The sequence below is a fragment of the Denticeps clupeoides genome, chromosome 1, assembly GCF_900700375.1.
Source record: "Denticeps clupeoides chromosome 1, fDenClu1.1, whole genome shotgun sequence".
NCBI classification, from domain to species: domain Eukaryota; kingdom Metazoa; phylum Chordata; class Actinopteri; order Clupeiformes; family Denticipitidae; genus Denticeps; species Denticeps clupeoides.
This window is the reverse complement of record NC_041707.1, coordinates 6,618,690-6,644,739: the sequence shown is the minus strand read 5'-3', so window position 1 is coordinate 6,644,739 and position 26,050 is coordinate 6,618,690. Positions and strand designations below refer to the sequence as shown.

Here is a 26,050-nt window from a genome sequence, read left to right as displayed (position 1 = left end):
CCCACAATTCCATCTGCCTCCTGGAGGTAAGGTATGATTCCTGACACTGCCGAGTGTAATGTGTGATAGATTGCACTTTGGGGACTCAATAATCACATTTCCCTCTCGAATCAGCTGGAGCCCTGCAGGACATCCTTGGGTTAAGGCCTTGTGATTTGGCTCTCCCAGTGTTATGCAGAAGGCCCATGTTTTCAACAAATGAAAAATAACACATGGACTGTCACATTTCTAAAGTAATAATAAATGAAAATGCACATGTAATTAAAGATAGGATCTCTGAGTAAGGTGACATTATAGAAAATGGTTTCTTAAAATTATGAAGCTATATGGGAATGTGGCAATTCAAATAACACAACATAAACAGTGTATACTTTGACACTTTATTTTTAACTGTAGTGGAAAGGCCAAAGCTGACAGCAAAGTTGTAACAAATGTATTATTTATTATTAACTACTTATTTCTGGCAGTGGTGGCCTAGCAGTTAAAGACGCGGCCCCGTAATCAGAAGGTTGTCGGTTTGAATCCCGAGCCGCCAAGGTGCCACTGAGGTGCAACCCGACAAAGGTCCACCCCCACTCACTGCTCTACGGGAGCCTGTCATGGCTGCCTACTGCTTACTAAGGGTCATGGGTTAAAAGCAGAAGACGCATTTTGTTGTGTGCACCATGTGCTGTGCTGTGTATCAGAATGACAATCACTTCACTTTCTTATTGCCTTTTTAGTTAATGAAATAGTAAGCAATATATTGGCAGTTTCAACTAAAATTGCATTGTGGGATGGGTTAAGTGTCACTTTGTCCATGGTCTCTTTGTGAATGTCTTTTGTCCTGTGCTAGTGTGCATTTTATTTGGTAAGACCTCAGTTGTGAAAAGAATTTCCTTTGGTCCTATTGTATTCAATGGTAACCCAATATTTTACTTAAGAATACCAGTTTACTCAATATTTACATTGATCAACATGTAGAACTTTTTTTTTTTATCTTAATGTGATTAGTTTCCAAATAGTTTTGTCTATGATGAGCTTAAAGCTTAAAACTATTCTAGATTCTAAAGTAATTCTGTATATTTGTAAGCCAGGAGCAACGAGCAGTCACCGGCCAACCTGCCTGAACAGTGACGAGAACTCAGGTACTGTGCAACAGCCTGCTGCGAGGATTTTGGGCCTCCAGCACCATCCTGTGAAAGGGAAACCTTGAGGGAGCCCGAATGTCTTTACCAAGGTTAAGTAGCTCGCTCCATAATAAAGTCGCCCAAAGAGCAGCTAGCGAAGGCAGGGCTCGCGGCTGGAACCCCCACCCCAAAGGCAAATGGCCTTTGGTTGTCCTAACGGCACTATCCATCATACCATATGCTCTCTCCAGCATGCGCTTCCTAATGAAGGATCACTTTTTCATCCAGCTTACTTCAGTAAGAACTGAAGAAAAAAAAAGGAGCAAGGAGCAATCTCAGATGAAGACGAGGTTGTCTGTGCGATTAAACTAAAGGTGATTAACAAGATTTTGTTCAGAAATGAGAAGATGGAAGGAGAGGCCATAGAAAGTCACCAATAGTAGACATTTTTAGCACCATTTTAACACTGGTGGGGATATGGTCTGCCAAGAGCAAATCAAAAGTGTCCCAGGGTGAAAAATGGGATCTGAATTGACTGCAAGGGACTCAGTCAAAGCTAGTAGTTTATGCTGTACACAGTCATGGGCTTTATGATATCATAAAATAAATTGTAAGTAATGACTGTAAATATTTAGATGATAAATACGCCAGTGTCAGCAGCTTCGCGGTGGCCATTATTTTTGTTCCATCTCGCAGGCCTGCTGTGCGTTTGGCAGAGTCCTTGTTGGTGCTCTCCATCGGCCCAGCTCCATCATCTGCTGTGACAAAGATGGCTGACATCGGGGGCAGTGCCCATCCAGGCCCATCTGTGCCCAGGTGCCAGCTTTAGCATGGCACCACGGGGAATCCACCTGACCCCAGAAAAGATCAGGTCCTCTGACACTTATGAAGTGTCAGTATAAAGTCACCAAGGACTGTGTCTCAACTTGCACAACTTTTCTATTCCTTTCTGCCTTTTTAAGGCCTGCATAAATCACTTGTGACAGCTTTTGAAAAAGATAATGATGAAACAGTTGCTCCAATTTTCAAAATTATGAGCATGCAATCGCATAATACCTATGAATTTCCTTGTATTTATATTGCAACTACAAATTAGATCGTCTGTACTACTTTCTATGCAGGTAGATCTGCTTGACTGTACTGTGTGTGTAGTTCTCAGTTGCATCTTACCTGGTATAAACCGATGAGGGCTAACAGGGGCTAAGTGTTGGGCATGTTTGCTATTATTAGGTCACAGACGTCAACAGGATTTAAATAAAACAAGAAAGAAACACAATCTTTAATGATGTTTGCACCAGTGATGTATTAATGGTTTAAAAAATCCAGAATGATTAGTGTGTGCATAAGAGCTGACAATCATCAGGTTTCTCCAATTTTAAAATCTTTATGAATACATCATTAAAGACCAAGTTCTGGGTGAAACATCTGACCTTCCACAAGAGAACAACGCTCACAACTTAGTGCTTAGTGCTGGTTTGAAAATAGTGCCCTGGTTATCTGGGGGTTTAGCTATAAGTATCTGGTGAATTTTACCTGATGTTGATGTGTGAGCCACTCCTTGGTCTTCGTCCCCACAGCAGACCAGCTCTCTATCGACCACCCTGCCCCCGCAGCACTGGGAGTGGAACCCGTCATGGAGGAGCCCTCCACAGCAGATCTGACCAGCAGAGGAGGAGAAGGGCTTGCCCCCGCAGCATGAGTCACCCAGACCCACCGACACATGCATCTGCTTTGAGTTTGGGCAGCAGACTTCCCCTGGAAGGGGCAAAAAGTTCAGTTGCTTTACCTCAGAAGCACATTTTCCTTTTAGTATTTATTTATGGAAACTGTAGGCAACTTCTAATCAGTTAAATAAATTCTGGTAACAAATATATAAGCAACAAGAATGCAGAAATGTTAAATTACACCACATAGAAAATTAAAACTGGATTTGATTAAATATACAAAAAATGCTGAGCAGCATTTGGAATTCTGTGCACCAGTGAAGAAGAGTTTGAATAAACACCACAGCTCACAGGCATTAGTCAGAAATGGTACCAATTTAACCACAGTGTTTCACAACAAGGCCTGATGTGCAATAAACGCTGGTTTCGTGCTACTAACTGTCTCCAGCACGTGTGATTTCTGCTGTTACAGCAAATAAACACCTGGGAAGATTTACAACACAGTACAGTCTGCAGCCTTGGTCACCTTATTATTTATACACAGCAATGATTTTACTGCTTTCCCCAGTTTTTTAACCACTTCACTGACCTGGAGGCACCATAATGTAGTACCCTCCACAGCACCGGTGGTCGGGAAAGGCCTGGACCAGCTGCCCTCCACAACAAATGCTCACAGATGCATTCTGGGATGGGAGGAAGTGCTCACCGCAACACTGGTAGGAGGGTCTGTGGCTGTACACTGTCTCGCCACAGCATGTCTGCCATGCAAAAAAAAAAAAGCACTTTATTATGTAACAAAAGAGCACAAGGCACACTTAGAACCACTATATTTCATAACTGAACTCATTAATGAATATCTATTTTTTTTTTTATCCCACACTTTCTGGGAGGCCAGTTTAAGACCCCACTGGGCACAGTGGCCAGGCCCCTCAGGACCCTGGGAGCGTCTTCCTTGATCTAGGTGCAAGACCAGCTCCGGGCTGCTAACCCGTTGCAAAGCAGCTACTATATTTAGCAGGGTTCGGCTGTCTATTTTGGCTAGAAACCAGGACAGAATAGATTTTCTACCGCACGGCGATGATACTCTTGTGGCGTCTGAAAAATCTGTGTCGCCCCGAGCCACTGACATTGTCCTTACCTTTGGCTCTGTGAGAGGACTACATGACTTTTCAAGGAACATCAGCATCAAACACATAAATTGCGCAAATGCCAGCTCTGAAAATGTGCCAGTGAACAAATGTCCTCTTCTTATTAAATGATATTAGTGAGAATAGCATGAACCTTAGGGACGTGTACTGCCCCAGCTCTTAATCTTAACGTCCCTGTAGCAAACAAGATGTGCTCATTGTGCTACTTTATAAGTATCACATGCATCCTTTTTGTCATGGCACACATAATGTTCAAGAATCACCGTTAGTATTTATTGCATATGTGGTATGGTGCAAGGCCCCCTGAAATAATTTTTTTTTTGCTTTTATTTAGGTCTTAGTGGTCCCCTAATACTGTATATGAAATTCAGCTGGGATGCAGAATTACAGCCATTTTTATCCAATCACACAATGAGAATTCCCCAGGATGCGCTGTTTCGGTGTCTGTAGCTTTAAATGATAATAAGGATGGGAAAGACAGGACCAGGAGGAGAGCGGCCTATAAAAGTTCAGCAGGCATTCGTGGAAATAACGTCATCAAAACCATTCTCGAACCACAATGTTTTGCACAGACAGGAAGTCGTGTCTGTGTTTTTCGAGAAAAAATTTAATTAACCCACTGGTTCTTCAAATGTGCTAATTTTTACATCCAATAACCAAGCAACTGCAATGCATCACATGATTGGAAGCCATAAAGCTGGTGGAGTTCCTTTTTTAGGAGAGGCTTGGGAAATCCTCTGGACGGAAAAAGCATGAGAAAGGAGAGGTAATCTTTCCTCTTATGACGACATAAGGGGACAAATTCCAGATCCGACTGTCTGAGCTGCCACTCTCTGAACAGCAAAGGAGAATGGCCAAAGCCCTCTTTACACCTATCGCCATTTCTAGCCACTGCAGGGCCATAGACAGGCGAGGGGAACTCCTTTTAATGTAAAATAATCTCCCAAAGTGAAATTTTCATTGGGGACCCTTAAAGGTTATACTAGTGCAATTAGTGCAACACATAAGCATCATAATCATGTCCACCAGCAATATTTCCCAGAAATCTGAAAACTGTCAATGGTTGTTTTTTACTCTCTCAGTTATGTATTACACCGAAAGCCCTTGTCCTTCGGAATACTGTGTTCTTTGTCTTCATCTCCCTTGCGCATTACAGTCTGATTTGAGCGCTAGGGAACACGTGGCCTGCGCTCCGTTGCCAAGTTGGCTGGATTTCAATAACATTAGGCTTGCACAATTGTCGAAGACAAGTTAATCTGTTTACCAAAAACAATTGCAAGGACTGTGCTTCATGCATAAATAACAGATACCAGAAAAAAACAGTGAGCAAATGATGGCTCCTCTCCTTAGGCCTGTTAACGAGCAATCTGCCTTCTTACACCAGATTGTGCCAGCCAAAAGTGTGGGTGTTATTAATGCAACTTTTTTCTAGTAAAAAGCCCTGAGATGGACACAGCAGTACCATGTTGTGTTAATTGTGATTTACGTCATTATATGTGTATATGTGTATGATATTACCTGCTCGGCTGGATTGTAGCAGGAGGTCCCACATATGCGGTTCTGGACGGGACAGTGGATGTAAGAGCAGCGCATCTCAGGCCTCTCCGTTTGCAGGGTCAGCAGCTCCTCACAAGGCTTTAGGATGCGGCGCCGCACATCGTACCCCAGCATGATTCCATTAGGCTGCCCAGGAGAGCTCCAGTCTAGTTTAATTGACCTGCGCACACAGTGTATTCATGCAAAAATCTCCTAAAAAAATACTATATTTACCCAATTAAAACGAAATACAAAGAAAGGAAGCATGTCTTTATGGTTTAAGTACATGCACAACCTTTTTTTGCTGACAGTACACACACACAGAGGAGGCACCGCTGAAATGTACAAGATTACAAAGCCTCTGTCAGCTTATACTAACTGCATTCATTTCATTAGGATCTACAGTTAGACTCTCTCCATATATCTCTGTTAACCCCGAGGCACTGTAATCACATTGCTGAAAAACCTGACCACACCGTCTCAGCTGTACGAAGGGAAAAAAACTCATAACAAGCCGAACTCATTTGATTCCACCGCAGTAAAATTGCAGGTAATGATGATAATAACAGTAAACTGTAAAATGTCCTGATTTCGGCAGTGGAGCGTGGTGCTGTCTCTAAATCCTTGTGCCCGGGGGCCAGCGGGACTTCACAAGGAGCAAATGAGATGTACAGAGCAGGAGGAAAATAACAAGCGGGTGGAAAGGGCTTTGTTCCTCTCCGGTCGGTCCTCGTCTGCGAAATTGTAATCTTATGAAAATTCTGCCGCAATTTCTCTCCCCGCTTCCGACTCCTACTTTAAAATGATTATATTCATCGCATCATTCACTCCTTCAGCCCCCTTTTGCTTCTACACATCTCTCTTTGTGTTTGCAAATCTCTTGACACATATCTAAGACATCCAAATTACATAATTATCATTTCTGTGCTCCCCAACTCTCCCCTCTGCACCCTCCCTGACGAGCAGGCTAATTGATTGTGAAGGCGCCTGATGATTTAAAGCTGACAGATCTTTGTGGCTGATTATGAATTCATGAAAAGTGACAAAGGTCCTTTTTTTAAATACAGACAGAATAATTTGGAGATTACCGTGTACCTTCACAACATGCAATATCACTCATTATTACTCTTTTCGGTGAGCCATAAAGAAAAAAAGAAAACGAAGCATGTTCCTATAACAAATGCATTAGTATTATATCACAAAGGGTGTCATTGCTGTCCGCGGCTAATCCCTCACCGAGAAAAATAGCTGGAATTCATATTCTGTGCAGGAGCGGGTAAGCCATCAGTTGCAGCACTTGTCATATTTCAATCAAAGCTTAAGCCACGCTGCGATTCCCCGGCCCCGGCCCTGCATAGCGGAGCTGCAGAATTAATGAATTAGCTATTGATTAAATTCCACTCTAGCAAATCTACCGTGGCAAATAAATGAACTGTTTGGGGCACATGTAGGCCACAGGAAGGCATGTCAGGGCAATCGATCACTAGTTAGTATTCTATTGGGATATAAGTACAGCACCGTGATAATATGACAAGTGGACAAGGATGGGTGGATACTGGGCGTGTGAGTGTGTGTGTGTGTGTGTGTGTGAGTGAGTGTATTGTGGAACAAAACAACAGGCATCTCCTCTGACGCTGGGGATTATGGGAAATACAGCACACAGGCGTACAGTACACACTAGCCTCCACATACACACAGATATACAGATAGCAGACCTGCTGATGTGCCACAATAAAATGTTTTGGTTGACTCAATAAAGAGTATTTAGTGCTCTGAATGTTTAATTCAGGGTATAAAATGATAAATATTGTGCCCCAAAAGGAATCCACCTAAGGAAACGGCAGCATAGACCGATCCAGCTAGTCATTTTTCAGACGAGAAACAGTTTGTCATGAAAAGACAAATAGATTCAAAATGAATGTAACAGTAATAATAATTCTACAGTCTATTACTAATTGTGCTAATACTACCTGTACTACTCCCACCACCAACACTACAAGTGACTATGGGTACAATTAATAGTAGTAATATAATATAATAAATGTAATAAAACAATAATAATGATGAACAAAGGGTGAATCTGGTTTTAATGGTTTAAACTTAATGCAACTTTTGCTACAAAAACAAACATTTACTTCTTCAACATTGGATCAGCTGCAAATAATCATGAGCTAAATATTTTATCAAGAATTATAGTCTTTATACAACACAAACACTGCTTAAAAGTAAATGCTAGTTTGACAAATGTGTGTACAGCTTGACAATGACAGAAATAAATAATGTGGATGTGTTAACATGAAGTGGTGACAGAAGGAACAGTTGCCGCTGAAAGTCAAACCTACCCGGTTTCAGCTCCAGCAGCAATGAGGAAGCTATTTTAGGCCAACTCTGCAGAAACAGTTGGTTCTTCATTACTGATTGTTGGAGAACTTGACTCACCTTGACCCGAGCACCTGGATGTGGGGCGCGGTGATGTCAGCGGGCAGGTCCTCCACTGTGGTCACCTGAGTGGTGTTGCTTTTCACGCAGGCGTACACCGTGCACACCTCCACCTGGCAACCAGAGTACAGCTCAGCTGCAGGAAAACACGTTGTTCAGCATGTGCAGCGCTGTGAGAAAGTGGGACAGACCTGCACGTCGTAAACAGTGAAAGGCAGCAGGCCGGAGAGTTCCATTGAGCCTGAAATGTTGTTAGCGGTCCCACGGATCCCTCCGTCGACGTAGATCCGGTACTCCACGATTGCCCCGTTGGGGGTGAGGGGCTCGAGCCACAGGACTCGAACGGCAGTGCTGTTCAGGGTCACCACCTCGGGAGGAAAGACACCCTCTGGTTCTGTGAGATAGAGGCATGGAGAGAGAGGGTGGTCTGAACACTGGTCTACACTCTGACTACCAGTCCAAATCCTCTGTCCCTTTAGTGTCTGTTTATAACAAAAGTCTGCAAAGCTTATACAACAACATAACAGAATAAAGTGAAGTGATTGTCATACATAGCAGCAAAGCACACGGTGCACACAGTGAAATGTGTCCTCTGCATTAAACCTATCACCCTTGGTGAGCAGTGGGCAGGCGCCCGGGGAGCAGTGTGTGGGGACGGTGCTTTACTCAGTGGCACCTCAGCGGCACATTGGCAGATCGGGATTTGAACCGGCAACCTTCTGATTATGGGGCCGCTTCCTTAACCGCTAGGCCACCACTGCCCCGTAGTAAAAGTAACACATTTCCAGTGTAATCTTTGTGTTTTTGAGCTCTGGTACAGACACCTGACTTCAGCATGGTTGGAAGCATACAGGGGAAAAGAGAGAGAGAGAGAGAGAGGGAGAAAGAGAGAGAGATATCTGTGGTATCTGTGTGCTACTCCCTCCTCCCACAGCTGGGGGGTCCCAGCAGACAGTTTGTGGGAAAATTGAATCACTCCTGACGGAGCGGAGGGGGATTTGAGTGCTGCTCCAGGGGCAGGGGGGTTAACTGGGCCAGTCTGGGGGATTCTCACAGCTGCCTGGGCTGCAGCTTCCCAGAGCATCCACCATCTACACCGAGCCTAGCCCGGCCCACACACACACACATACACAAAGCATTACAAAGCATCACTCTGCATTACTTCCAACAGCACACCTGCATAGATTCATAAACATGCACTACAGTCCAGTTGTAGTAAAATGAACTCTGTGGTATTCAGGTTTGTGGGAAACATTTCAGTGGTTACCTAAACATTAGTGATGCAAATGGTTATAAAATATATGTAAAAATGTACCTCAAACAGGGCGTGAATTACATTGCATTGTATTTGTAAAGGCTATTCCTGATATGGTGCTGGCTAGGCCAATTTTTGTGTCAATTATTACAAGGGTCATTATAAAGCAAGCCACATAAGATAGCACTTATGGTCAGATACAGAAATGCCACTGCAGCTCGCTCAATTGCCATTCGCTCAACATTTTCAATGCAAGACTTAACACAGAATATCCCATCCACTCTTCCTCTGTTTAATTAGCATCCTGTTAACATATACATTACCAAGCGCCTTAAGATGATCTTTAAGTTCAATTGCGAGTTGTTAAAAAGCTCTGCCCTTTAGGCTGTAAAATAATGAAATTACCCCTGAAAGCACTTTGTTAAACAGCCCGTAACCTTTATTTAGGAGGTAATGATGTTCTGATGTTGTTAATGCAGTTTTTTACTATGCTGATAAGATTAGTTGCTGGAGTTGCAGCGCATTGCAGGGAGGCCAGCTGTTTCTCACAGTGATGCAAATGTCCTTCTGCATCACTCACAAAGCCTTGAAGTTAAAAACAAAGTGTAGAAGCTGACAGACTTTGGGGAAAAGAGAGAGAGAGCGTATGGTCATTGTAAAGCAAACCACAGAAGAATTAAGAAGGCCAGGCTCCACCGCTACCTGAGCTATCAGCACATCAGTGGTTTGGCAGTGGAGAGGGAGAAGGCGTAATGACTATTGATCTTGGCCCAGCGGTTGGAGCGTGGACATGGTGGAGGAGGCATTTCCCACCCTGACATACTTCTACTGTGGCAAAAATATTTAAAATATTCAAATCAATACAGTCTTCTTCACTTACAGATGTAAGTGAACTGGCACGGACTGCATTTGGTTTAGAATTTAATGCAAAGAGGGTCTGACTCAGAAATCCATACCAACCATTGTTGATGAAGTAAAACAGGTTTCATCCTAAATTAGTGCAGCTAAAACTCACACATTTGTGGTTGGATGAATTCTGCCTTATGTGAAATTTTCAGCTCATTAATTCATGGATGAAAGCACTATTATTGTGCCCTATAATTCCACATCAGAGCTGAGAATGCATTGTTTTATAAGAATAACTGATGATATGGGGTTGTATTGCACTTGACTGTCAAACGGAGCTCAAATGTCTCATCAACAGCCAGAAAATGGCTGGCGTTCTCCAGGCTGATTTATCGACAGCCATGTGATGGAGCCGTGTTTGAGAGCGGGGCAGGGCGAGGGCCAGGGTTAGGGTCGGACTCTGCTAACAGATCCATTATAGCATTCCGCCTCTGTTTCACAGGGACCTCTTTATTGATCGGCCATCTGACAACACAACACACTTAAGCATTTTAGCATTTCACTCCCCTCCACCTTCACATTTTTAATACCCAAAATGTCATTATTAAAGGACGAGCAGCAGCAGCAGCCACAGAAAACCCTCTGAGTAAAAAAATCTGTGCCATGCCAGGTGACCAACCCACCTCCGTCTGCAGTGGTACATGTCACCGCCTTGCTTGTTGCATTGTGGGCCCCATTAAAGACTTGCAGTGAAATTCGGTACTCTGTGTTGGGCTTCAAGTCTCCAATCGTGGCGGCGTTCACCTCAGGCCCAATGACAAGAGCCTGGCTGCACTCAGTGGTGTTGACCCAAAGAGTGAACAGCACCACCTCTCCCTGCAGGTCCTGCAGAGCTGAACACAGAAAGGAAAATACAGAAAGACATTTTTTTTTAATGAAGTTGATCTACAAATGTGATCAAGCTGAATGTTGAATATTTTTCATAATACATAAACAAAACTGGGCTTACTGGGTGTGGTCCAGCTGACGTGAATGGCTGTGTGATTGATAGTCAGGGCAGAGAGAGAGCTGGGCGCTAGGGGCACGCCAGCCAGGGTGACTGCGGTGGCAGTTTCTCCTGTGGCATAGCCTACATCATTGTACACCATGAGTTTGTACTGGTACTCCGTGAATCTGTAAATATCCACACAGAGACAGAAGTGTAATAAATTAGCCTTTTAAAATAAGCCATGCTTAATAGTTGAACTGAGTGTAAAGCTATTGTTTCCATAACAACTCATGCAGTGTTTGGCTGACGATTTGCCATGAAACGATTCTTTACTTCAGAGTGCATCATATGCACTTTCACTTAAGCCCTGCTCAGAGCAGTGCTGGTGTTTGTAAAAGCTGAAGCAAGAGCACATGGGAATAAAAAAAGGCAGAGTGGGAGCCTTTGGGCAAGCAGTGAAATGCACGTGGAGTGCCAGGGAAAGATTAGCCCAAAACAATTTAATTCTTTGAATATTTGCTTAATGTATCTTTGAACAGTATTAAAAGATGGCATCGGTGCACAAAACAGTTTGGTACACACGGGCAAAGTTTGCATTAAAGCTAATTTTGGTAATCTCACCTGCTAAGGCCTTTATCTTCGTGAAACAATTTGGCTCCTGCGTAAACATTGTACCACAGATTCAAATCTTCGGGGGGAAGGGAGGCCAGGGGCTGGCGCGTTTTCCGTCTCAGCAGCTCGTATCTGAGGGCAGCGGGAACACATGAATAATCAGAGCTGCTCCGCTCCTCCAATCCTCCTGCCATTTCCCCCTGCTCTCTATCCCTCGCTCACTCTATATCCCTGTTTTTGCAGGGTTTGTTTTTTCCCCCCCTCCCCTCACCCCTTTCAACAATAATGCTAATTTTGCCTGTAATCAGAAGAGCTCGGCTTAATGTGTGCTTTATAAGCTCAGTTAAACAAACACGACTGCGGAGGGAAAGTAGTCATGAATTTTAATCATCTGCCGTGAACGTGGACCTTTATTTCAGGTCTAATCAGCCCCAAAAAGACAAAAGTATATGCTTGTGCCGTGATGATTTCCGGGCAGAGAATGGGGAATTGTGCATTTTCTGGGGATATTCATAACTTCCTAAATAAAAGAAGATACCTGAATTGAAACATTATACTGCAAAAAAAAAAAAAAAAAAAACAGTTTTACCTCAAACCTAACTACAATAGATAAATAATAATAATAAATATAAAACAATAGTGATTATTTTCTGAAAATTGATGTTCCTCACCTACTGTTCTGTAATCACTATTATAAAAAGATTTTATTAAGCATAATGTCTGAATGCTAACCTTAAGTTAGGACCATTTGGCCTACTGGGAGGTTGCCAGGACACGGCGAGGAAGGATTCGCTGACTGCGACCACCGAGAGTGGTCCCAGGCCCTGAGGAATTGTGGGTAGCGTAGTCACCGACGTGGCCAGGCTTTCTGTACAGCCACCAATATACCCGCCGCCGGTGGAACAGGCCAGGATGGTGACGCTGTAGTTGGTATGAGGGACCAGGTTGGTGACGGTGTAGTTAAGGACGGACGTGTTGCTGAAAGATATGCGGGGGTCCGGCATGCGTATCTCATACCGTTCAATCTCTCCATTGGCAATGAGAGGGGCCGCCCATGTGACCTACAGGAAGATATACACACACACTGTCACGTAATGCAAGCACTCCAATATAGAGAGGGAGTATGTTAACATCTTCTCTGTGGAATCTGAGGTATATATACAGTGGAAATCTTGACATCCATGCCTCGAGCCTTGACTTCAGGGTCTTTATTAGTGTTAAGTTAAAGTGGTTCTGCTGGGAGACTCGGCATCCTGACCACAACGAGCACCAGAAACGAGGGGCATTTCCTACAGAGCATCCGAAGGCAACATTAGAGGCTTTTAGATCAATGAGCTCCTGGAAATGATGCCATGGCACTGAGTGAAGACACCCTGACTTTGACCTGGAACAGAATATTCCTTTCATTACATTTAAAACAGGGGTAAGACCGTGGACATTCACGCCATGTTAAAATAATGAAAACCTAATGGAATTGCATACGAAACAAAGTATGCTGGACTGTGTGTTTCCCTCTTTAGCAAAGTAACTGGTCAGCATTTTGGGGGAACCATCAAATAAATAACTTATGTCTAAGAAAGCTGCATTAAGTGCATGACCATCCTGACTCCAGCAGGACATCTAAATATGTACACATGCAGTACTGATATGGAAAACGCATAAAAAAAAAGGAAGAACCTTGACACGCTGACACCTGAACCTCTTGAAATGTTCATACATGCACAAATCATACATAAAAAGATGAAACACACACATGTATGCCTTTGTGTTATGCAGTAGATCTGACAAAGTGGCTATGCATAGACATAGATCATTAAGAAATTTTATATACTGATGCAACACGGACAAATCTGAGAATGAGAAAAAAAAATGCAGATGCTTTTATAAATAATAACAGGAACACAGCGGTTGTTTTAGCTGCAATATACTGCGACACACACAAAGAAAACAATATTGTTAAAACCATTGTTTGACTCAACATAAGCAGACTAAAGAGCCTTTCACACAAAAAAAATCATTATTGAGCATGGTAAAACGTTTAGTGAAGAGCAATAATCAGTCATGTGCACGATTAACCCATTAAAGGCAACATGCGTATGATAATTAAGAGTTGCTCAAACAGAAGACTGCATGAGAAACAACTCAAGGGGAACACGAGCGAAGTGCATGCAAATCACAACAGTTGTTTTATAAATACTACACATGTAAGAGTTCTCACCGAGTTAAACATGCAAATGAAGCACTTAACAAATTCATTAAATAATAGGAGAAAAGGGGAGAATAAAACGGGTTAGGGAGATGAATAATTCAAGCAAGTTTATGTAAATGTTGGCTTTTGTTTGAAGTGGTAAGCATTTCAGTCCATGTTCCTGCAGACATGACTGGAAGGAGGTGCATGTGTGGGTGTATTTATACAAAGCAGCTTCTAAGCTGCAAAGCTTGTTTGGTTACATTAATTTTGCTTGAATTAAGCCTGTGTAACTGCCAAAAAACACTCCTCTTGAGCATCGCGTCTATGGAATTACAAGAACGGCTGGGATCTTCCTGGAAAAGGCTTTAGATACCCATGAAATTTTGATATTAGTCTGGCTCATATTGATGTTTTCAAAGAATCATATTCGGTAAGATGGAAGGCAATGTGCAGCCAAAACATCTAGCATCTGAAAGTAAGCCCATTTATATTGCATACATATCTGATTTGGGAGTTTCCTTTCATGTGTGATATAGGCAGGTAAAGGATGCTGGGCTTATGTTACAATCTCCGGCCCACTGAGTCACAAGCGATTCACTGTAAGCAGCACTCGAGCAATGCCAAGGTCAGACTTACAGGGAGCTTGGTGATTCTATTGACAGTCTTAATTGGCTGCAGCGAGACAAAAAGCAGTGTGGATTGACCTAAAAGCAATAAGAGGGTACGGGCAGAGAGGACGTTGTGGCATTGTAACGATGATGGGCACTACATTTTCATACAGGTGGAGTATTAATGTGGGAAGAATGCTGTGGCGTGTCGTTTAGCCAACTTCATTTGCACCTCATTGCAGGCCGAGCCGCTTTCGTGGATTAAAGTGCTCTGCATGGCCGACAAGGGGAGGAAACAGCAGTGAGGGTGACAGTATCCTCACTGTAATGTCCTGTGAGAAGCATTTCATAGGAACAGCTGAATCAGTGATGATATGAATGAGAGATTATATAAAGCCTATAATATACAGAGGACTGTAATGGTTATGGTATGTTTTGCATAGGGTGAGATAATCCTCGTTGTAGCTCTAGGCTAGCTGGACCGCTGCCACTCATACATACCTGCACTGAGTCTGGGCCCAAAACCATCACCTGAGGAGGCTGTAGTCCGGCTGGCCTGGAAGGTCTGGTAGTGACTCTGTGCCACCGACTGCTGTTTGAACCTCCCTGGAGGGTGCTGGCCACTACACGGTATTCGTAACTGGTCCAGGGGCTGAGAGCGGCTGAGTTGTCCAGGTAGGTCAGGGGCTGCTCAGGATTCAGAGTGGCAACAACAGAGATCTGCTGTGTGTCATGGACCCTTCTCTCCACTGTGTACCCCTCCAGCTCCCCATTAGCCTGCAGTGGCGGATCCCAGGACAGCAGCACTGAGGTGGGGGTGTCGGAAAAGAGCCGAGGTGGCTGAACACCCATCGGTGGGGCAGGTGGAGTACGGAAAGTGTGGGATTTTGCAGAAAGGGTGCAGCCTGCTACTGTACAAGCTTCTACCTGAAGAGTATAGTTCCTGTAAGGCTGTAGGTAGAAATAGTTGAAGCTCGAGGTGTTTCCTGGCACTGTGGCAGCCAAATCAGCATTCTTGTAAATATTGTACTGGGTGATGATGCCGTGTGGCTGTGAGGGGGGTCGCCAGGAGATGGTGGCACTTCTGGGAAAGATATCTGATATAACTGGAGGGTCCACAGATCCTGGTCCTTCGGAAAACAAACATATATGAGGAATACATTAGTGGTCTGATTAGGAATTTGTTAACACTTCTACTAAAATAGTAGAAATCTATTTTGAAATGCACCACAGAAAATGAAAAGTTAATCACCCAAGTAAGAATAGCTGTTATACTGTGATAAGGGTGGTAATAGCCTAGTGGGTAACACACAGATTCAAAGGTTTAAACCCCAGTCTAGGGGGACTGTCCCTCTATCTACTGATTGTAAGTCGCTCTGGATAAGGGTGTCTGCTAAATTCCATAAATATAAATGATACTTGTATTTGGTACTAAGTACTGAACAAAAACTGATATCTAAACCCATAGCAATATGGGTTTATAACTCAGTGCTAGTATATTTGCTGATCAGGGTGCAAGAGGGTACACACAACCTAAAACTTGCACATTTAGCCAGCTGACTGCTTCTTTTCACCCTTGAATTTTGTAGCCTGTAGGATGGCATGCTTCACAAGAAACTCTATACGCTTCAAAACAATAGCTGGAGTTGCACGAGTAGTGATGACGAGGAGTTACTTGATCCATTGCTTTCCTCCCTGAGATCACATTCCTAGTGATACCCTGCTAAAGATGGCTTACACTGTGGACAGCTCCGATCACAACAAAACTTACTGACATAAAAAGTTTAAAATAATGTAACAGTGAACGCAGAGGGAGGGAATTGCTCATCAGCGTGAGAGTGACTACCAGACACACTTCTCATCCTGAGGACTGACAAGGGACTTTGTTAGACGGAATTATCATCTGACAGTGGTGCGTCAGGACTGACATCGCAAGGACAAACAGTCATTTCGCCATCCTTATTTCATGGATTAAAATGTAGAGTAGGTGATGTGCAAATGAGCTCATTTGTGAAAAAGGACAGGGGGCTGGTGGCTTCTCTGGACTTGCCACATGCACATCAGAAGCAAATATGAAATTATATTTATGGATTTATTCAATGGAGGTTATATGGCAAGGGATATCAGCTATGAGTAACACTGGGCTTTGAAGAGATTGCAGTGAATTGGAAGAAATATTGTAATCACTTAAGTTTGTGACTGGTCATTTTCTCTGAGTGGTTACAATGGCGGCAAACGAAAGCCAAGAAATCCTTCATGGGTATCTAGCCTCTGACAGCTCAGGTCATTTTCATAATTACACACACACACAGGCACGCACGCACACACACACACACACACACACACACACGCACACGCGCACACACACAGAACTAGAGAGTTTGTGTAAGTGTGTGTCCTGATCTCTGGAGCGAAACAGGGTCCTGAGATAGCTGTGAGTGCAGACAACATTGTCTCACTCTCTCTCTCTCTCTCTCTCTCTCTCTCTCACACACACACACACACACACACACACACACACACACTGTCTGTCTCTTTCTCACTGAAGGCTCTTTATTGTGTGACTGGGGCTCATCTAGAGTAAAGTGTCCCCAGAGAGGCTCTCCTCTCAGGCTGCTCCAGCTGCTGGGCTGTAAAGCGGCATGGCCAGTCAGTTGTCGTGCAAGTGGGGTGAAGGTCAGAGTCACAAGGAGGCCAGGGCTCCACCCAAACTTCTGAGCGGAACACATCAAGTAAACCTGCTATACAAACCCTAAACAATGCTGCGGTCACATTACAGTGTTATAATGTATGAGATGCAATGTGTACTGAGCAGAATGAAGTTTATATATATTACTATATTGCTTCACTGACTTTAAACTAAGATCAAGTGTAGTGTTTGTTCTTTAATATGTAGTATGCCCCCCATCAGGGGACTAAATAATAAGCAGATTTTTAGAACAGGGAGCAGTGGGACAGTGGTGGCTAAGCAGATAAGGAAGTGGATTTGTAACCAACGGGTTGTGGGTTCAGGTGCCACTGAACTCCCCTTGAGCAAGGTACCGTCCCCATGCACTGCTTCCCAGGGGTCTTTCATGGCTGCCCACTGTTCCCAAAAATGGTGATGGATTAAATGCAAAGGACACATTTCGTTGTGTGTGCCGTATGCTGTGTATTACAGCAAAAACAAAACAATCAGTTTCACTTCCATAGTTAATAAGATTTAAAAGGGTTTTGAAAACCCAATTGTTTAAAAAGTATTTCAAACAAGTCTAACACAAACACGCGCATGCACACACACTCTCACACGTCTAGCACTTAACAATTCCCTAGCATGTTCTATTCTTGACAAGTTAGGACTTATCAGGGCTCTTAGTTTTGTAACTCAAACTCTATAGAAACCGAATGAGAGTTGCTGGTGTCTTCCTCTTGTAAGCCAAGAAAAGTAAAGTAAAAGATAAAAAAAAAAACTGGAAATTCTGGTTAGTGTGAGGACATAGTGTAGTATGAGTCCCAATTCTGTTTAATATATTGAACTTGAACACAGAAAATCAATAAAACTCATTAAGGAGGATTCATTAAAGAGTACAACTGACTCCTAAGAGTCTCCCTTAGCAATCTTGTGATATGAATCCTCCACAAATCTCTCACCCTTCTTATGACAAATTGAATAAATAATAAAAGTAAATCAGTCACCTGACTGATAAGAAGGCCTCAGCTCACTGATCTCTGACAGAGGGCCCACTTGCCATTTCTGCCTTTAATTTCCCATTGTGGGAATGATGCATAAAGCGATATGGAAAATATGGAAATAAAGCAAAGTTGTTCTTTGGGCTCGGTGCTGTTGCATCTTCGTGGTGTCCTGGCTGTCTGCTCTCCTGCCTTGACTGCCTGATTGATATTTCTGCCCCATGAAAGCTCATTTGAAGGTAATGTTTTCCTCCTCCATTTACATCCCACTGTACCGCGGTAATGGCATGCCGGCAAGGGCATCCGGATCAAGGTGACTGGCTCTCCGGCGTGCTGGGCTGCTGATGTCTCCCCCAGATGGCCCAGATTCCAACAGCCTCCGCTGGGGCAGCCCCCATCTTAGCCCACCTGACTCAATCTGCCTATAGTATACCCATCTAACAGACGGCTAATTCCCCACCAAATAGAGACATGCTTATACGTACATGCACATGTGTGGGTGCGTACACACACACTGAAAATGGTGCACATGCATGGAGTGTAAATGACAAATTCATCACAACATCTACATTGTGCATCAATGAATTAATTAAGATCTCATTAAGAAATTATTATTGATATTCAGACACCTTTTAAAATATCAAAAACCAACATTATTTACTTAATGATGATAAATATTTCACTGCATTAATTAACAACAGTGACATTTAAAACATGAGTAATTATTCATAATTTATAATATTATGTATGTCTTTTGCCTTCCAGGATTTAAAGCAGATTTCCCATTTCTTCTGCCATTTTACAGGCATCAGGTCATCTCACTGTTCAGATTCTGTGAGTAAAACATGACGGAAATAGTAGGGGGGAAATGATAAATTAAAAAAGAACCTGTCGGTGCTGAATGGCTGAACAGCCCTGACCCTGTTTATGATTCCAGCCCAGATTTGCCCATTCATCTACTCCCTGTTATTGTTATGGGTAATTTTTTACTGTGGCTGTGGCAGAGCCCTGCCGATTTAGCTCCCTCCACCTCCTGATAAATAAACAATGCACAGATCTGACCTTTGGGTTAACAGGTTTTTATGCTTGCTCCACTCAGCACTCTAACTGATTCAATTACCACAAAGGTTCAGGAGCTTCCATGAATACAGAAAAAGCCGCGGCCGCGTGAGGCGTAGGTGCTCCGCGGCAAATCCAATGTGGCTCACTGGAGAAATTCCTTAATTGTAATTAATTTTACCACATGAGACAATCAAGTCACCTTGAATGCGAGCCTCCACCCATTCCTTCTCTGCCTTCAATCCCAACTCACTCGCTCTCCCCCCAACCTTCAGTCCAACCCTATCCAGCACCGCCACCCTCCACCCACCTCCTCTCCTTCTGGCCTGCAGAGGCGAAGTGTTATTTAAGCTTTACTGGTCTGTGTTAAATTCTGCAATTTGAAGGGCTGTTAAGTTTTTCAATTGAAATTTCATTTAAGATGCAGGTGCTTTTTATTTTATTGATGCTTTACTGCTCTCGGGGTACAAGCAGGAACATAGTGCAATAACAGCAGTCTGCCTCAATCAGCGATCGGCAACAGCTGTAATCTCAGGACATTTGGAATACTTAGAAGGGCCTTTCCCGGCCACTATAAATCGCAACAGCAGAAGGAAAAACAAGAGTGCGGGCCGCTGAGCCTTAAATCACATTTATAAGGATTTGGTTAGCATAGTAATAATACAATCAAGTGACATGGGAAGGCGGGGAACCTCTGGAACGAGCGGGATTATTCCTGAGACTGCTAGAGGTCTCACAAACAATGACGCCTTTGAAGGTTAGATTTGCTGATGTCAAGTACAACCAATTATAACACAGAATTCTCAAGGATAAGATGTGATTGCAAGCAGCAGTTGTTTTTTGTATTAACACTTCTATTTCTTTGTCTGAACAATTTTTATTGTCACTGTAGAAAAAACAACTTGTTCTTATATAAATTGTGACAATAACCCTAAGGTAACGCATGGAAAATAATGAGAATTGAGAATCACATAATATACAGAGTCATTAATACTTTGCAGAAATTCAGAAAAATAACTAACTTAGTGACCCCATGTACAAAAAAAAAAAAAAACATAAGTGTCTCTTCTTGCTGAACCCAGGGGGCAGTATCAGCTGGAAATGACTACTTTGAAGCTCGAGCCTCATTATCTCGCTACCTATAATTAGCGATGTACATGATTTAATAATATATGCTCGAACAAGACACCACATGGTCTGTCAACAGCCACTGAAAGAGAGAGACATACAGAAGGGGCGATGACAACGGCGTCTGCGAGTATGCAAACGTACCTGCACACGCGCCCATTCGTTACTTTCTCAAAATGTCAGATAAGACAAAGGAAGAGAGCTTTCCAACACGGCAAAGTTTATGTTCACAGGACCGGCTGTCAAGTCTAAGAAGTAAGAATTCATGGATGAAATTACATTAAAAAGATGGGTATAAAAATTTAATGGAATGATAAAAAGCGGGGCGCAAGAGAGCCTTTTGAATACTTAAAATCCTCATACATCTTCACTAGGAATATTTCACATGAAATACCAACAGCCAAACCTCAGGAGGATCAGGTCCAGAAAGAATAAAAGTGTGACTACAATTAATGTCTTCAACCCTCCCCTGCCAATGAGTGCAACGAGAGGGTTCCCTGAACAAACCAAACATCAAAGTGAGAAAAAAAAATGATGATCTTCAAAATAAATATGACAAAAGTAAGCTCACCGTTTTTTTATCCCCTAATTTCTTTTCAAAGTAGCAGTGAGCAAATTCGGCCACGGCACAAAAATAACAGCGGCTTGGACTATAATTTGCAGTTTGCCATCAGGTATCTTGCATATAGGACAAAGTGACATGCAAAGTGTGCCGTCCGTTTAGAAGTGGTAGGCGTGAGAGACGATCTCTAGGGGTATTTCTAAATTAGAGATGAAATACTGAAAGCAGATGGGGACCCGTTCAAACAGAGGAGACCCAAAGAAAATATGACACGCGTTGTCTCCCGGTATTTCACCTTGCACGTCCTTTCTCCTGCCGCCGCCATACGCGCAGACACATTATTTCGAAGAATCTCCTTAGTTCTTTCTTTCTGTTAATTTAGTGCGGGTTTCCCAAGTGCCATTTCATGTTGTTGGGCTCGGTGATGAGGTGTGAGAGAGTGTTTATTATCGGTGCTAGGAGCCACTAAAGCTCAGACCTTCTCCATAATCCTCGGCTGTGGCCCTGAATGGGAGGGAGCGAACGGGAGAGACGAGTTCTTCACACATGTGCAACTGACGACAAAAACGCAGCTCTCCTTCCTCAACAATAACAATCATTTCCCCCCTCTAGGTGGTGCTTACCGATTCACACTCATAATAGAGCTGAAATGGTGGGTTATGGGTATGGAGATAACTTAACCCGACAATTCACGAGTGCCACCCTGTTTGCCGTTTTCCTGCGGAACACACAGCACATGCACACAGCAATTTGCTGTGTGTGTCCCTCTGCATTGTGATTTATAAAGGATCACCGGTGGTTGGTGTTTGACACATGTCTCTCTGTTAGGCCTGGGGAGAGGGGTGTGAGCGATAGACAGTGTGTGTCTGGACTGATGCATTACTGTCCACTGTGCTCAGGGTGTGTGTGAGCGATGGCTGCGGACAGAGGGGACGGCGCTGCGTGCAAACACATCTGGCCGTGGATAACACCTCAGATGAGTGTGTGCAACCACACACACCTCCATGTAGATAATCTGTTATTTAATTAAACAGATATTGTTGTTTTTGACATATTCTTGATGTTTCTAATGAGAACCTTTGGCTAATTTGAATGCGATCAGAGATTATACCAATAAAATGTGCATCAACAGACAGGAATCATACATAAAGCAGCTAAAGAATCCCTTTCTCTTCTCTGTGGAACTATAGAATATGAACATTTATGATTTTAGTGATGCTTTTTCTTTATATCTGGATACATTCTTTTGGCAAATTTCTGCAAATATTTTATTATACAATGTATTAAAATGGTCTTTACAGAAGTGCCCAAAACCCCAAAATTCTAAGCCTTAATTTATACCGTACACTTAAAATGCACTCCCACAAACACAGATCCGGCTTCAGAGACAGACCGAACAATCAGCATTAATGAGGCTTGTGAAACGCCTCACCCTGCTCACGTACTTCCTGTCTTACCAGCAATAAGACAACACAGGCTTCCCAAAGAAAAGTTCCTAAGCGCTCCAGGGCATTAACTCCAATATGGCAGAGAGAGATTTCTGAGCAATGCCGGGAGGGCACTCTGCATAGTAATGAAAAGCTGATGGCCCATAATGCAGCACATTTGGAATGTATGCAAATACTGGCTCTATAATTATAATGTATGTGATAATAGACTCAACTATAATTAATTTATAACTTCACAAAGAGTGTCTGTTATGAACCCTAATATGATTCTATTACAGTAATTAGTTCACAATGACACCATCTAGGTCACCTACAAGATATACACCTTTAAACGATCGCCTCTGCCGAGACAGACATTCCCTCAGTCAGCACCTGGGTCTTTGCATGGATGCAGATGAGGAACGCACCGTCTCTATATCCATCCGAGGGGGAAAGAGGGAGCGGAGGTGTGGCAATCGCAGGCACTATAAATATTTCTGTTCAAGTGCATGTGTCCTTCATGAGTGACTAATAACGCTGTCCCAGCCCCACACACCCTCGGCAAAGTACCTTGTGTCCAGCCCAAGTGCACTAATATACAAATAAAATGCGATCAAAAAAATCAAAATGTTTAAAAGAAATTATGAATTTCTTAACTGCTGTTTTAAAATCTGAACATCTCAGACAATTAGCATTTTTCTTAGCATTATTTTATTTCCATGTCATTTCTAATTAGTAATTAAAAGGCATGTAGCTTTCATGTGATTATTTATTCCTCATTGGTACGTTAAAGTTTATATGCATGAACATAAAGTTATAAGGCAAATCCAATCAGAGTGATTTTATTTATTTTGTTCTTTGGTTTTTCAAATGGCTCGTGGAGATGTCCTGCTTACTAATGTTCATTGTGTGTGTTGCAGCAGGTGCTGCCTGTGTTACTTACGGTCCTGAGCGGTCAGCAGGGGCACCCATGGGCTGGCTGTTTCCCCATGGCTGTGGGCCACCAGCAGCCTGAACTGGTACAGCGTGTAGGGCTGAAGTCCCTCAGCAGTGTGGCTGAATGAGGTGGTAACATTGTCCAGCAGGCTGGGGATGAATCACACACGTGTCATTATGTTTGTTTACAGAAACGTCAATAGTCATTTCAATATATAATTAACTAAACATTCACTGCGTATTAAGTTATAGTAATAATAATAGTAATACAATAATCTTAATGGCTGGTGTTTTGTTGCTCCAATTGGTGTTCTGCTTTACACACTGCTGTAGAGTGCAAATTGCACTATATAGCCACGGTAAATCATTACAATGGCAATCATTACCAAAAAAAATACTAGTTGTACTCATTCATATTACTCACTTATTCATACAAAAATGTCTATTCTACAATACACACATTTAAATATTAGGTAAGATGCTGCTCTTTGTAGGTCCAGGTAAAGAAAAAAAAAAAACCCCAAAACAAATACAAGTTGAAAAGGCTGATTAAGGAGTGCCTTGTAATCTGCATCTTTGTGAGCAGTGCCAATTTTGCTATCAAATTTAGCATAGGTCGTAATAAATAAATCACACGAACAATGAAATACATTTCAAAAGAATCCCAGGAAATGAGGGTAATATATAATACATGTGGCTAGTCATTTATTTATTACTACAGAATGAGAATTTCCCCATTTCTGATTAAATTGCAATTTGTTGCCAGGAAGCATGTAATGCATACATATCAGATGAAGAATTAGTTTTTTCCCCCCCTTCTTCTTATCCTGCCAGTCTGCTAAAATTTCTCTGCTTTGCACCCATTACCTGCACACTTATCACAGGATTTTAGATGTGATGGGCTTTTTTCTGCATGAGGAGTATTTTAATCTAAAGTCTGAAGGAAAAAAAGTCACCTCATGTCATTTCACCTGAGGCCTGATGAGTGTTTTTCCAGCAATGCAAGGCGATTTCTCTTTCTTACATGGGTAGATGTGGGCTTAAGGTAAATTGGCAAAAACAACTATGTGTTTAAATAAAAAATATTTATTGTAGTTATCATTGCTAACTGATGCTGTTCTAGCATGTCCTTATAAACAATAACCATCACTTAAATATTTTCAAAACACTGACACTTCTGTTTACTTGTTGATATATGTTTATATCAATATATTAGGGCTCTCAAATCATTAAAAAAATGCAACCAATTAAAAACACATTTTCAATGATTAATCATGATTTATCACAACACATTTTTAAGACCCACACTATACATGAACCACATGGTCACATGGTACTGCGTGCATTTAAATAACTTCGGTCTAGGCTCCTGCCTGGTTGTGGACAGATATTTCGATACTTTCACTGGTTAATGCTGGACTTTGGAATCAGTAATATGGTTGGGTTTGCACTTTTTTCTCTTTCATTATTTCTCAATTTCTCCTCTTGTATTGTCAGGATTTTGTGTGAGGATTTACACACAAAGCCCAAAGACCAGATGATGCAACTACCAGTATTAATGGTAAAGATCACAGTTTTCCACTGTATGTGTATGATAGAATGCCCTTACTCTTGGATTGGTTGGTCCACTGCAGTCCTCATCTGGAGCCGATAGCGGAGTGGTCCAGGAGCGTTGTAACGCGCTGGCGCGGACCAGACAACCTGCAGTGTACTGGGGGTGGCAGCTGCCAGCCTGGGGGGCATCACGCCATCTGGAGCTGGGGAGGAAACCAAGGGAGAGCAGGGTGAACTGGAGCGGAGGAAAGCCCCACATAGCACAGCATATGCTGGAGAACAGAGATGCTTCTCAGAGTGGAAAAACTGTCAGGGATCGGGACAGAACATGGAGGCAGAAGAGTGTAGGGGTTGTAGCCTAGTGGGTTCAAACCCCATTTACTACCATTGTATCCCTGAGCAAGACACTTATCCCTCAGTGTCTCCAGGGGGACTGTCCCAGTAACTATTCATTGTAAGTCGCTTTGGATAAGGGCGTGGAGTAAATGCCATAAATTTAAATGTAAGTGTGCACATCTGGAATCTCACATAATAACTACTTACCTGCCTACTCGCGCACACACACACACTCACACACACACACACACACACACACATATCTGAGACATTTCTTGAACATTTGTGAAACACTTGTGAAATGTTATTTAAATATATATAATGAAACAAAAAAAAAATTCTGCACAACATTAGCAACATCAGGCACTACTGTCATGTTGGATACAGGATCACATATATTAAGCCTCGTCACTGACCAGAAGTCTACTGTGGGAAACAATATGATGCATTTTTAATACGTCACTACGGCCAACAGGCATCAGAGCTTGTCCACTAAGGCAGCACAGATTTGGCTGTGAATTGCATTTAATGAGCTTGGAATTTTAAAAGTGAAAGATGACTCCAGGTATGAGCCAATTTCCCATAAATATTCGTCTGACGACAGTGGTTGTAACATATTATGGTTACCTGAAGTATACTTTTTTTTGGGGGGGGGGCAGTTAAGAGTGTGACAGTGAATGCTCTCACATTCTCTTTTATCTGGCAAAGACCGCGATCTCTTGGAGAGGACCTTCCTCCTCAAAGCGATGGGGGAAATAGAGTCAAGAGCAGGGGGTGAAGTATGTGAATGGCACTTATCTAATGATGCGGTCAGCTTTTGGCTTGGTGATTTACAAGTACTTCCTTCTCCTGGCCCTGGCTCTGCAGCCACTCAGCCTTGCCTTGCCTCTGCGCTGTTGCATCATGAACCTCGCAGATAATTCTGCGCCTCGCCTCCCCCGGCAACCAGCCAGCCACCCTCAACACAATTTACACAGCCGCCC

The 26,050-nt window shown here is 42.8% G+C and overlaps 1 protein-coding gene across 1 annotated transcript in view; it reads right to left on the bottom strand.

Moving 5' to 3' along the window:
* ush2a (Usher syndrome 2A (autosomal recessive, mild)) overlaps positions 1-26,050 on the bottom strand; it is a 192,400-nt gene that overhangs the window by 86,151 nt on the left and 80,199 nt on the right. Inside the window, exons 39-50 of the mRNA XM_028987910.1 lie at positions 24,787-24,934; positions 23,185-23,327; positions 14,898-15,526; positions 12,330-12,658; positions 11,607-11,729; positions 11,007-11,170; positions 10,681-10,890; positions 8,088-8,290; positions 7,897-8,009; positions 5,440-5,638; positions 3,363-3,531; positions 2,643-2,864 (exon numbers count right to left, since the gene is read on the bottom strand). Coding sequence (XP_028843743.1) covers positions 2,643-2,864; positions 3,363-3,531; positions 5,440-5,638; positions 7,897-8,009; positions 8,088-8,290; positions 10,681-10,890; positions 11,007-11,170; positions 11,607-11,729; positions 12,330-12,658; positions 14,898-15,526; positions 23,185-23,327; positions 24,787-24,934 — 2,652 coding nt within the window. The remainder of the gene's footprint in view (positions 1-2,642; positions 2,865-3,362; positions 3,532-5,439; positions 5,639-7,896; positions 8,010-8,087; positions 8,291-10,680; positions 10,891-11,006; positions 11,171-11,606; positions 11,730-12,329; positions 12,659-14,897; positions 15,527-23,184; positions 23,328-24,786; positions 24,935-26,050) is intronic.